Here is a 14,523-nt window from a genome sequence, read left to right on the forward strand (position 1 = left end):
CAGTTAATAATAAAGATAGCTTTCATTTTAAGTTAATATTCTGTATGTTTTAATAATTTTACATTTTAATAAAAATTAAACATTTTAATAAAAATTTTATATAAGTAACTTTTATAAATATGGATAATTTATATTCAAAATGTCTTACTACAACAAGGTTCTTCTAGGTATTTTCTTAGATGATTAGATTACTAAATACAATAGTCAATTTGGCACTAGAGGTAAGCGTTAGGCGCCATCTCTTATTAATATTAATAATTATAAATAAATCAATTAATTTAAATAATTTAGAACTGCTGGGAGAAAAAATCGGCCCGGAGCGGGATTAATAAGAGATGGCGCCTAACGCTTACCTCTAGTGCCAAATTGATTACGTAATTTATTTAATAATTAGCATAAATACAATAGTGTCTTTTAGTTTGAATATAATTCATTCCAGGAGACTGTTCAAAGTCCAAATCAGTTTTCCCCATTAGAAATAATGGAAAGTGAATTAATCTGTTCCCACACCCTAAACAATACCCATTTTGATAAACTAAACAGCAAATACACTTAATTGAAGTACAGGTAGCCCTCAGTTTATGCTGGCTCAATTTACTCCATTGCACAATTCACCATTTCGCGGTAAAATTCCCCCATTTTTCCCTATGCCAGACTGATTTTCGTTTCAGTGTTGACATATTTACTGAGCCGTGACATCGTACTGTACATTCGTTAAAACAAAGATTTTTATTGAATATATTTATTTTTTCTGTTTAATATTATTGGGTATGTATACATTTGCATTAAATTAATATTAAAATACTAAACGTTTTGGTTCCCATAAGTCAAGTTATTAAACTTAATAGTCCAATAAATGTCGTCCAAATCCAGAGTGCTAATGAATGCAAATAGTTCATATCCCAAATCAGTTCGTTCAGGAAAATACCTTACAATGCAGTAGCATTTCTGGCAATCACAAATTATCGTTAGTGAGACAAAATCTACTTCTTGTTGGCCAGATGATATCTAACTCTCCTTAGTAAGACAAAACAAACTTCAATTTTTCCACCCAAACTGACCTTATATATGTGCTACGGTGGCCGGCGGTCAACCAATCAGTGTCTCTGCTCATCTGTAGCTCTATTTCAGGTTAGTGTATCCTTTCAACTATGGAAAGTTTGACGGATGAACTTTTTGAGTTAGACAATGATTGGGAATGAAATGCAAATGTAAAAAGGAGCATCATTGCATCCATTTGACCATATTCTGAAATTATTAATGAAAGAAAACAAAAATCTAAACAATTACAAATCAATACTTTTTTCCAAAAAATGTGAGATCCAAAACTTTGAAATGTCATTTGTTTTTCTTAAGATTTTTTAATAACATTTCATTTTATTTTATCATAAAATACATTTAAAAAAATTAAATTTATAATATATGTATTTTGTATTATATTTTATTAATAAACAAAATTATTTGCTTATTTTTCACTTATGTAGAACCTAACCCTATATCTTTCTGTAAATATGGGTTCATTTTATGCCAATTTGATTTGCGCCGGCTTTTGTAGGAACAGAACTGTGGCATAAACTGGGGGCTACCTGTATAAATAAGACAGTTAAATTCTCTAAATAATAATAATTGGATATTATTTACTTGATAGTTAAAAAAATGGGTATCAGGAAGGATTACGAGTTTCACATGAAGTAGACTTCAAAACATATTAATGTTAGTCATATTTTTTTTAAGTGATGGTTCTAATTAAATTCTTAAAATCATATAAATATTATTAGTTATAACTGATATGACATAATGTGTACAAATTTTCATAACCAGCATCTAAATAAGCATTATTTTTGAAGTATAATCTTTTGAATATATCTATAATCCAAATCATACAGTTATTGTGGTATGGAGATTGATGATCCAATATGTGAAAAGTATAAGCATACTATTATACAAACTGAAGTTGATGCTACATCAACTTCGGTTTGTATATCAATTCTCTGACATTTAAAATCAAATAACAATATTGAAAGTATTGAAGTGGCTGCCATAAGCATATTTAGTCCAATTTTGAAAAATTGAACTAAATATGCTTATGGTAGCTTCTTCAATACTTTTTTACAAATACAAAAATTTAAATAAATTTGTAACCCATAATAGTTTGATGATGAATATTTAAATACATGTTTATATTTGTTCATTGGCCATAACTTTATAATGGTCATTGTTCCAAGATTTTATAATATATTATTGCATTTCAGGAAATTTGCTGATATTGGAAATACTGTTCAGCTTCAATATAAATCTGGAATCTACGCGATTGCCGAGTGGGCAGATTTGATCACCATTCATCATTTACCTGGTCCTGGCATTATCCGAGCTCTTAAAAATGTAATCCAAATTTTGATTATTATATTTTCACAAGTTTCATTAGTAAATTAAAATATAATTTTATTTTATTATTATTTTTTTTATTAGATTGCAGTTAATCAAAAAAATGGATGTTTGATTGTAGCAGAAATGAGTTCAGCCGGTTCTTACACAACAAAGGAATATGCAGCTGGTAATTATATCTTGTTTTCATAAAAGCAGTTTGCAATGAACACTTTAAAAATCACAATTTTTATCAGTTTTGTTTTACAATATATGATTAATGCAAAGAAAATGTGAGATAATAATTTGTTTCTTTGCTATTTTAACAAAAATTAACAATACAACTGTATATCAGCATTGAGGAAAAGGTTTATTTGGGGTTTATGCTATTCCCTTACAAAATTCACTAATTGGGTTGAAGTTGATATATATTGGGGAGACTGCCAGACTACTCTCTTTATTTTGCAGATTGTTATGAAGATGTTACACATAATAGGTGTACAACAGAGCTAGCTAAACAAGTAATACAGGGTAAATTTGATCTGCTTTGGTCAAAAACTTTGCTCCTAAGATATTATGGGGACTGAAGAACACTATTTATTTGGGAGTTTCTTCATTGTGTCAATGCTAGCATACAACTTTCCCACAATTAATATACTGGAACTGTGGATAGCACTATTTCGGCTTCTAAAGTTGTAAGCTGCATATTTTGCTTCATTAATGGCACTGCTATGAGTTAATTTACTTCTGTATATTGGTTTGGTAATTTATTAGTTTTATTTCATTGAGTATACTGGTTGTTAAAAATTTCGTAATTTTATATATTTCAATTACATTCCATGCTTGATTGGGGGAAGTTTTGAAAAATGTTTGTCACCATTTGTATTCCATTTTTCAAATAGTAGTATTCTGTTCTGTGTGAATGATAATATTACTTGAAAAGGACAGTTATGTACTGTCAAAAGTGCTTAAATAACCTTTTCTGTAATGCTGATATAGTTGTGGTGTTAATTTTGTAACATTACTTGGCATCTAGTGTTTTTACATTTTATAACTTGCTGTTTTAACAAATGATGGCTTTACAACTTATACGTGATTTATTTTCACAAACTAAAAAATAAAAAAAAAATATTGTTTCCTTTTCATGTGCATGTCTGTCTGATTTTTCTGGTAATGTACTTGATGTTATCTTTTTAAAGTCAAATAGTTTATTAGTCTCTAAGGCATTTTAACTAAAAGATGTGACAACAGTATACATTGTCATATCTCTTCAATATCCATTTTTAAAAAACACTAAGACCAATTTGTCTATATGAGGAAAATGGCATCTGTATGAATAAATTTTAAAATCAATCTGTCTATTTTTGAAATTTAAATATTTGCCAATACTATTTTTTAATGTGTAGCTTTTGTATATAATGGTTCTGTTCAACAGCAAACTCAATTCTGGAGCAGTTTAGTAATTTTTTTCTGAATGCCCTCTATGGAATGCTACTTTATACAATAGCAACACGTTGATCAAGTTTCAGACACATACTTACTTTAGACACTTTCTTTGGGTCAACTGATCAAATTACTGCACCCATACAAAAGAAGTACACTTCACTTTTTTTCATGCAGTACAGAACAGATAACATTATGTGGCACATAATGTTATCTGTTCTGTTGGCCATGTAAATGGGGTGGATATCAATGTGGAGTTTGATTTACATTAAAATTTATGCAGGTTTTTGGGTGTAGCCACATAAGAAAGTTGGGCACAAAGTGAGGTTATACTGTACAGTCGATCCCCTTATAAGATCATTGATTTTTCCGTTTTATCTGAATTACATGTTGTACGAGTCACTTAGATTTTACAAATACGTGTGCCGGGCTGTGAACGGCTCACATATTTGTAAAATCTAAGTGACTCGTACAACATGTAATTCAGATAAAACGGAAAAATCAATGATCTTATAGGGGGATCGACTGTATTTGAATAAAACCTTTACTACCTTCTCATAAATATGTTTATTCCATCTATGAGTACTTGAATGAATCCTACTGAAGTTTATAAACTGTGTTTCAATATTCTGTAGGGTTGGCAATATGTCTACAGTTTTCATTAATATATATGACAGACAGCAGTAGACATCAGGAAAATCAACAAACTTCAGTTCAAAATTTTGCAAGCTTGTAACCAGTTGAAATTCACACTTCATTTTTATAAAAAAAAAAGTGTAAAGATTGGTTGCATTTTGTTTTTTCAAGATCAATTGCAAGATGAGCATTTTTGGAATATTATTCTTTTTAAAATAAAAAAGATATAAATGCAATGCAAATCTGTAAAAAGATGTTCAGTTTATAACAAGAATGCCTTGAAAGAACATGTCTGCCAGAAGTGATTTGTGAGATTTCATTCTGAGATTTTTCTGTCCAAGAGACACTAAAACTATAATAAAATGTAGTTTTAAGATGGAAAAAGGGGGTTAATTTATACTTTGTTTTTTTAATCACATTTTGATATATAAAATTATAATTGTGGCACCCTCCCAGGTAAATTTGTTTTAATTTCTGGAATTTAAAAAAATTTTATCATACAGCATATGACATTTTAATATTAACCAATAAAAGGCATATATAACTAAAAATATATTTTCCTTGTGACTTTACTCAGGAATAGTATTTATAAGGAATTGTGAACAGCTGAAGAAGGGCTTTATAGCCAAAAATGCATTCTATGACAATTTCAAGTTATTAATTTTGCCATGCTCTTTTAGACATATATTCTGTGAGATTTAAAAAGTATTAAAAAAATTATTTTTTAATAATACTTTGTAGTAGTGGCACCACACAGTTTTAATGTTAAACTTAAAAATTTCCACTTAAATATTTTTTATCGTAATTTAACAAAATTACTCCTTTTAAGCTATTTTTATTACTTAATTTTATATCCTTGTATAACTGAAAATTATTGGACCTAATGGTCCCCTTAACTTCCTCCAAGTAATAGGAAAGTCTAGCAAGTACCCTTGCCAGATATTTTTGCCAAGAAGGGCAGGGAGTTCTTTCAGCTGCCCAAAAGATGGCAAAAGATTATAGATTAATGATTATTCAATATTATTTCAGTTTGAATAAACTGAAAAAATTGTCTGTGCAGCTTTTTGACACACAAATGAGACTTATTGGTCAACCCAATATTATGTGGTGTCCTGTATGAAGTTTGGATTACTGTATATTGCAAAGGATATGCAATATTATGTAAACTTTATTATTTTTTTATTTTTATTTTAGAATCTGTATTAAAATTTTAGCAGGATTCAGTATGATACTCTAATTACAATCAATATTTCATCTTAATTAAATAAAATAATTAAAGTGAATTAATAATGCTTGTATGTAAATATCTGGCTATCATAGGGCTTATCACATCAAAAACTGACATAGGTTAATACACAGATATTAGGAATATAGATTGAAAACTGACATACATTGAAATAAATATGATAGCCGGGTTAAATACAAGGTTGTGAAAATTAAACTTCCCCAACTCAGAGGGTTCTGGAATGTTCTACTGCTTGAAATGAAACATTTGGACAACAGGTACTTCAGATGATGCACTCGCTATCTATTAAATAAAAAAATTTGTATACAAAATGTCACCAGTAGGTGGTGTTAGAGTTATGCAACTGTGGTCCAAATCTGTTCCATTATTGGAGAATGCTATCTTAACATGCTAACGACATTTTGATCCCAGAGCTTCAGAAAGGCTTCAGAAAGCCTTCAAGATATCATGTTCATGAAAGATGGTGCACCATTCCACTTCCCTTGCTCTATTCAATGTGTTAAGGCAGACTTTCACAGATGAATGGGTGATCATTTATTACTTCCCAACAACTTTGGCCTCCTTGTTTACCTGATTTCACTTCATATGACATCTGGCTATGGGATTTTGTGAAAGATGTGTATTTGTGTCAGATCTAAAGGACAGAGTTCATCGGCATGTTCTCATGATTAAAGAGGACTCATTGCATTCAGCAGTGGAAAATGTGATTTGCATAGCTCCAGAGCCACCTGTCAGCAACTTCTTGTACAAAAAATTTGTATTTAATAAATGGCAAATGCATCATCCAAAATAGCTGTTGTGCAAATGTTTCATTTCAAGCAGTAGAATACACTCCAGAAACCTCTGAATTAGAGAAGTTTAATTTTGACAACACTATACTTTAAAGTGAAATATTGAGGGCTGAAAGCTAATTGTCATTTACTTCACTCTAATTAGTTTAGCAGGTAATTTTTTCATAACTGCATCCAAGTGATCACATAAGTGAGGTTTTACTGTAGTAATTTGAAAAGAAAATTAACAGAACTGGAACAATTACATATATTTCTGTCTCTAAACACAAACATTTTTGGTGTTCAGATATAAATACATAATTCTAGTTAAATTATTGTAATCATACTGAGAAAGTGCTTTTTTCTTAAATATGTAAAATTAACACTGAAATTATTTGCAAGTTCTATTTTCTGGTTGCGTATAAAAATGTTGCAATTGTCATTCCAATATTATTTATTATTAAAGTTTAAAGAAACCAAGAGTATGTGCTTTTAACTTAAATAAAAATATTAACATTGTAATTGTTTTGATAATTTGCAGAAGCTATCAATCTTGCAAAGGAATATTCTGATTTTGTTGTAGGTGTTATCAGCCAGTCTGTTTTAACTTCAGATCCAAATGTATTGCATTTAACTCCAGGTAATGATTTTTTTCATATTTTATACGTGTACGTATAATCATTAGGAAAAAGATTGACAGCTTATTTTTGTTTAGGTGTTAAAATGAGCGAAGGAACAGATAATCTAGATCAGAAATATGTGACTCCAGATGTTGCAATCAAAGAGAGAGGTGCTGATGTGGTGATAGTTGGAAGAGGAATAACTGAAGCCAAAAACATCCGGGAAACTGCTTCTGCATATCGTCGAGCAAGTTACGGTTTTTATCAAGAACTATTGATCAGTGGTGAGAATGAATGAGTCTTGTGATTAAACAAGTTAATGCTGTTTGCGTTTGTTTCAACTACTAAAATATTTCTGGAAGCATTTGATTGGTTGTCATCAATATATTGCTTTTTTTTTTTTTTTTTTGTGTTTTTTGCATCGATTATCATTTTGACACCACCGTATTGGAAAATTTTCAACAACTGTGATAAAATTTATAAAATAAATTTGATGTGATATTATTTGAAAATTATAAAATACCATTACAATCATGGTGTATATAAAGAAGGAAAATATGTGTTATAAAATTCTAAATTAAATTACATTGTTGGACATTTTTAAAGCACAATTTTTAGGAAAAGTGGATGTTTCAATGACAGTTTATCAGGTGCCAATATTCAGATCATACATGTAACAGCTTTGATGACAGTCTAACAATCTTGGAAGAAAAACAAAATTGATTGACTAAAGTAGAACAATCAATGAATCAAAGTGACTAGCAATACTTGAAATGCAGTCTAACAATCCTGTAAGCAAATAGTCTTGAACTATGTTTACATTCCAGATATACAAATATTGTTTAAATATCAATACCTGTTAGTATGTAAGAAAATCACACCCCTCCAAACTTCCATTTTCTATATACTTCTGGAATATGTGCATAAAATGAGATTCAGTTTCTTTTTTAGAAGTGCATCTTATATAATAACACATTTATGCAATATTTCATAAAACTCTGAACAGTCTACCAATTGTATGAAACATAATCTTAGGATTTGCAATCTCAACTATTTTTTTGAGTTCTCTGAAGCTAGGAGAATATTAAAAACTTTGTGGATTGCAATCATAAGTAAAATGATTTTACTTTTTATGATTGTTATACATTGCTTTTTTAGAAAATGTGATGAATCTAATTCTGTAAAAGAAATGTTGAAAAACTCTTGATTTTTATATTAAAATTTTTGATGTTCTTTTCATTGTATGGTTATAACTTTTTTAAAAATGCTTAGTTTTTCACATTTACAACACACTTTTTCCTTTATTTTTAAAATCTAAACTTCCATTGTAGAAATTAAAATTATGATCATATATAAAATTCTGAACCAAATTATTAAGTCTATGGAACATTGTATATTAATTAAAACAATGTCTAATACCCCGTTCGCACACAATCCACGACTCACTTCGATCTCGATTTACCCACAATCTGGATTGTGACTGTCGCCAGTGGAACGTCGTGCTGTTCGCACAGGTAACTCGCTTGAGAAGAACCCGGCTATTACACGCGATGATAAAATTGACATAACTACGCGGTAAGTCACGAACACCAACAAACAAAATGGAAGTTTTGGTTAGAAATAAATACTTTTTCTTGCCGTATATCTAATAATAAACAGATGTCATCGTCTCTCCAGATGTCTTTTTTATTTTTCTGTCGATAACCGGACACGTGTTCAGCAGCCATCTTGTATTTTCTCGCGCGCGTGGGATTGTGGGATCTCTCTTATAACTGGATCTAGTTTCGAGAACTCTCTCCAGTCGATCGCGATTTAGCCTCGTTTCAGTCGAGATTGAAATGGTCGAGAGCGTTCGCACCGCGGAACTCTCTCCGACTTAAGCCACAATCTAGATCGAAATGCTCGGTGCGAACGGGGTATAAGAATTCACATCTATTGACCTTTCTTCCCTCATTTGTGTGGGTCCTATACATGCAAGATCTATATAATTGTTCTAAAATTCGGATGGTAGACAGCCACTTAAACAGTATTTTTCTTCAGAATGCAAAATCAAGTTTCTAAGTTACTACAGTATGGTCTTTAATGTGGTGGTTAAGGTGTCAGCAGTTAATGTATAATTTCATTTTATACATTAATTGTGCTCCACCCCAAGTAGTCCTAGATGACTGCATAGATGCTATCATTTTACAATTAACAAAAATGTTAAAATGTGTTTGACACTAACTACTCCCGTTTTGCTTATTATGCAGTGTCAAAAGTTTGTTCTACATAACTCATGCACAACTTTAGTTTTCACCTAAGACCTCTATCTTCATTTCATCTTGATTTTTTTCTCAAAGGTAAGTGTAGATAGAAGCTTGCTTCTAATTTTTATACCATTACTGTGCTCCACATCCACAATAAATTTTATAATAATAAGAGTGTATGCATTAATATAATGCAATGTTAATATATAAACTGAATTTTTACTGACAATGGAAATCTTTCAATTCAGTGTTTCTCAACCGCCGGTCTGCAACTCTAATCTGACCGGTCCGCAAAAACTTTAAAAATATATATTTAACCTGTCCTGTGTTGTTCTCAAATAGGAAATATGTGGATTATTAATCCGTTTATTGATCAGCAAACTAATAGATTGAACGACTTTCAACAGAAAAAACTAATAGATTGAACGAATTTCAACAGGAAAAACTAATCGAATTAAGTTCAGACTTGGGATTAAAAACATTGTTTGAATCAATGCCCATAACACAGTTTTGGATTAAAGTTAAAACTGAATATCCAGTTTTACATGAAAAGGCAGTTAGGATGTTACTACCTTTTTCAACAACATATTGTACTTATGTGAATCAATGTTTTCAGCAATGGCAATGATAAAATCAAAACAACGAAATCGTTTAAGTGTTAGTTCTGCATTACGCCTTTCAATTACCACCTTAAATCCAAGAATTCATGATTTTACTAGCAAAAAGAAAAGCAGCGATCACATTGATTTGTATACTAATGTACTGGTAAATAAATAAATAAATATTTAGTAATTCAAACACAAATTATTATCGTATTTATTTTCAGGCACTTGGCAATTTTTATCATCAAGTTTTTATTTAGTTGATACGTGTTGATATTACACACGTTTCGGGCATTTATTGCCCCTCTTCAGCCAACTAAAAACAAAAGTTTAACACTATAAAATTACAAATAACAAAAGTTTAACACTATAAAATTACAAATAACAAAGATATTAGGTATTGTTTTTCTAAAAACATACCTTTTTAATTTACGAGTTATCAAGATATTAAAAACCACAGGTTTCATCGCTTATGCTTACTGGTTGTTATGGAATTACAAAAATTTCTTGGCTCTTAACACACTTTAATCTAAGAAAACATACGGTTTATGTTATCTAAAATATTTTAAAACCTTATTTTTTATGGATTTACATGACAAAATTACAATGAAGTACGTACCTAATTATTTGTTTTTCATTGTTATAAAATCTAAACACTTTAAAATTTTTCTTTATACATTTACAACAATACTAAAATTGACATATTTGTCTTTCAAAATCATGCAATTTCCTCTTTTTGCAAACCATTGGGATGACCTCTCCTCCCCCTCTTCTTTCCCCCAGTTAAGCGTACCACTGGTTACTATAGTCATATGACTAGCAGGCCACCTTGTGGCAGTATTACTTTTTACATGAAATATCTTTTTATCCTAAAATGTCTTTTTTATACAAATTTTAGGATAAAAAGACATTTTAGGATAAAAAGATATTTCGTGTAAAAAGTAATACTGCCACAAGGTGGCCTGCTAGTCATATGACTATAGTAACCAGTGGTACGCTTAACTGGGGGAAAGAAGAGGGGGAGGAGAGGTCATCCCAATGGTTTGCAAAAAGAGGAAATTGCATGATTTTGAAAGACAAATATGTCAATTTTAGTATTGTTGTAAATGTATAAAGAAAAATTTTAAAGTGTTTAGATTTTATAACAATGAAAAACAAATAATTAGGTACGTACTTCATTGTAATTTTGTCATGTAAATCCATAAAAAATAAGGTTTTAAAATATTTTAGATAATATAAACCGTATGTTTTCTTAGATTAAAGTGTGTTAAGAGCCAAGAAATTTTTGTAATTCCATAACAACCAGTAAGCATAAGCGATGAAACCTGTGGTTTTTAATATCTTGATAACTCGTAAATTAAAAAGGTATGTTTTTAGAAAAACAATACCTAATATCTTTGTTATTTGTAATTTTATAGTGTTAAACTTTTGTTATTTGTAATTTTATAGTGTTAAACTTTTGTTTTTAGTTGGCTGAAGAGGGGCAATAAATGCCCGAAACGTGTGTAATATCAACACGTATCAACTAAATAAAAACTTGATGATAAAAATTGCCAAGTGCCTGAAAATAAATATGATAATAATTTGTGTTTGAATTACTACTAATAACTACTAGCACGGTTTCAAAGTACCAAAATAAATATTTATTGCTCGATGTAGTTTGCAGTTCTTTTTACAACAGAGAATTTTTTCAATTAAAAATAATATTGTCATCAGTCCACTTAAAAAAGCAGATATTTTCTGGTCCGCAATGAGTTTTGGATTGAGAAACACTGTTTCAATTCATATTAAGAAAATAAATGCTGTTTCAAGAGATATGATCTAAGAGACTTATTGTTTAACAAGAAGAATGAGGTTAATTTTTTGTCTGGCTCCTGATACCAAAAAAGACATCAAAATTTGAAACATACGACATGCAATTATCTCATACTTCCTAACCAGCTTTTCTATTGGCATAATAGTAATAAGAGATATTTTTTTCTACCTCTAGTAAATGTTTCAAGTCTAATCTATAGATCAACCTAGATTTTTTAAAATCTAGGTTAAAAATTTAATATTTGCTGACCTGTTTGTGTGTGTGTGTTATATTGGTGTGTTGTAGAGTTTTGTGACAAATATTAGTTACACTGTATATTAATAAAAATTCATAGTTTTTGGTGACTGTGTTGTATTTTGCACCAATAATCATGTACAGTTTATACAAATTTTATCCATTCCAATAAATTAGATAACATTATTCAACTTTTTCCATTATGGATGCCAATTACTATTTCTTACAAAGATAGTTTTTAATTAAAAAATAATTTACATGCAATAAATTCATAACTGAGGATGCAGTCCTACAATACCAAAATGGCTGAAACAATGAAATATTGGCACTTGACGAGATAACACTGTGGAAACTTACATAAAAAGTGCATATGATTAAACCACCATCAAATTAAAGAGTAACTTTATTACATAACCTTTTACAAAGGTAATGTTTCCACTGCAACAACTGTAACAAAATTATTCAAACTGTTAAAAACTGACCATCTAAATATAACAAAATTTCAGAAACAAAAGAAATTGAAAATAAAATCTACCATATCACTACAGTGGCAGCTGGAAAGACAGTGTTCATTATTACATGTATATGAATGTATGCTATTTTTGGCACTTAAAAGGAGAATATATATCTCAAAACATCAACTTTCTTTCTTATCAATCTGTAGCGATAACTTTTATTCTTATTAATGAATTTAGAATACTCAATGAGAATTTTTGGGAATTTAATGCAAAGGACATAATGGAAGAAATGAGAAAAAATCTAATGAGTTGCTTAACTTTCCCAGCAACATTTAAAACTGCATGTGGCACCATCTGTTACGATGTTTTGTTATAAAATGGCAAAAAGTTTAATTTTGAGGGTAGGGATGAATTTTATAAAAAATTGATTTTACTCATTATTAACATTTACAAAGTCCAACTATACTCAAGATATAACACATGACCCATTCTCCCCATTCCCTTGACCACCAAAATTTAATGTGAGATCCTAGATTGATTAATTAATTAAATAAATACATAGTTAATTTTTGAAGTGGAAAAAACCCACTTTCTTGCCTCACCACCTGGCATTTCTATTGCCCTCTAAAAGATGATCAAAATAACTGTACAAAATCAACAATCTTTAACATTGTTTTGAATAAGTTCCAAGAATAAATCCAAACAAATGGTTATTGAGGAAAAACGTCAAAATCAGTTAAATTATGAGGCAAGAAGAGTCACAACGCCTCATTGATGACATTAAGAATCTCAAATTTGATTGCCTTATATGATAAAAAGAATTGGAACACTTGGCAAGGAAGTATCAACAATCCGGCCCAGTTGTCAAATTCTCTAGGGCCCACTCTGGCCAATGCAATGACACATCTTGACCTTAGACCAATTAAATCAAAATCACCTGATTCAACTCCCACACTCAGGAAGGATAAAAAGGGCTCAAACTAGCAACTCCAGCATAGATGAAGCTCTATAGATGAAGCAAGCCAACCAAAATTACTGTAATTATCAAAATCAATTTATGCAAACTTTAAAAATTTTTATTTATTTTTTTTTTATGTCAAAAAACTACTAAAATTTTTTATATTTAAAAGTCAAAAACACTTTGACATTGCAAAAAGTCACTTCCATTTATCATTTGTCAAGATCTTTCAACTTTTTCAGAACCCAGCCATTGACTTGTTGAAAAAGACCAGTGTTTTTAACTTTTAGATTATTTTTAATTACATATTTACTGTTATTTGAAACAAAATATTTTTGGAAATTAATGCTAGAACAATTTATATCTACTTAGAAAATTTTTCAGAAAATAGTTTGTTGGAATTTTTATTTTAATTTAATATATTGCATTAAGGCAAGAAAGCCTTTAGTAAACTCTGATAAAGATTCTTTCTATAGTGTCATGAGATATAAATGAAATTTGTTTCAAGCCAATAATCAATGCTGTTATATATCAGCTATCATTTGAAATAACTTTTGATGATGTATTCAGTTTTAATTTGAATAATTAATTTCATTACTGAAATTAATTATTCAAATTTCATTACTGAAGTTATTACTGTAATGAACATTAAGTAATGAACATTAAGTTCATTACTGAAATTAATTATTCAAATTAAAACTGAATACATCATCAAAAGTTATTTCAAATGATTTTGAATAATTAATTTCATTACTGAAATTAATTATTCAAATTACATTAGTGCATAAAAAATATTTTGTTAGACATTATGATGCATTTACTGTTATGAAAATAGACATCCAATAAATTTTCAAACATGAAAATTTATTGGATGTCTATTTTCATAATTCTTATTTCTTAACATTCTTATTTGTTTCAAAATTAAACAAATTTATGTGACTGCAAGAATACAATTCCATAAAATTTTTAAGATTGCTAATTAATATCATATATCCATTAAATAGCAATTTCAATTTTATGTAACAGAAATTGTACAGTTGGTCCATAAACATCATTTGTGGATTATGCAAATTCAGAGAGTTTATCCTGACAGACTGATAAAATGCATCAGGCTAAGAGTTAGCCTTTAC

The 14,523-nt window shown here is 29.4% G+C and overlaps 1 protein-coding gene across 1 annotated transcript in view; it reads left to right on the forward strand.

The window, feature by feature from the left end:
• The window catches only part of LOC111618674 (uridine 5'-monophosphate synthase-like), a 35,627-nt gene extending 27,295 nt beyond the window's left edge, over positions 1–8,332 (forward strand). Inside the window, exons 8-11 of the mRNA XM_023360238.1 lie at positions 2,253–2,382; positions 2,470–2,554; positions 7,001–7,099; positions 7,175–8,332. Coding sequence (XP_023216006.1) covers positions 2,253–2,382; positions 2,470–2,554; positions 7,001–7,099; positions 7,175–7,377 — 517 coding nt within the window. The 3' untranslated portion in view covers positions 7,378–8,332. The remainder of the gene's footprint in view (positions 1–2,252; positions 2,383–2,469; positions 2,555–7,000; positions 7,100–7,174) is intronic.
• Positions 8,333–14,523: the final 6,191 nt, after the last annotated feature.

Source organism: Centruroides sculpturatus, unplaced genomic scaffold, assembly GCF_000671375.1.
Source record: "Centruroides sculpturatus isolate CEXI.00-Female unplaced genomic scaffold, Cexi_2.0 scaffold116, whole genome shotgun sequence".
NCBI lineage: Eukaryota > Metazoa > Arthropoda > Arachnida > Scorpiones > Buthidae > Centruroides > Centruroides sculpturatus.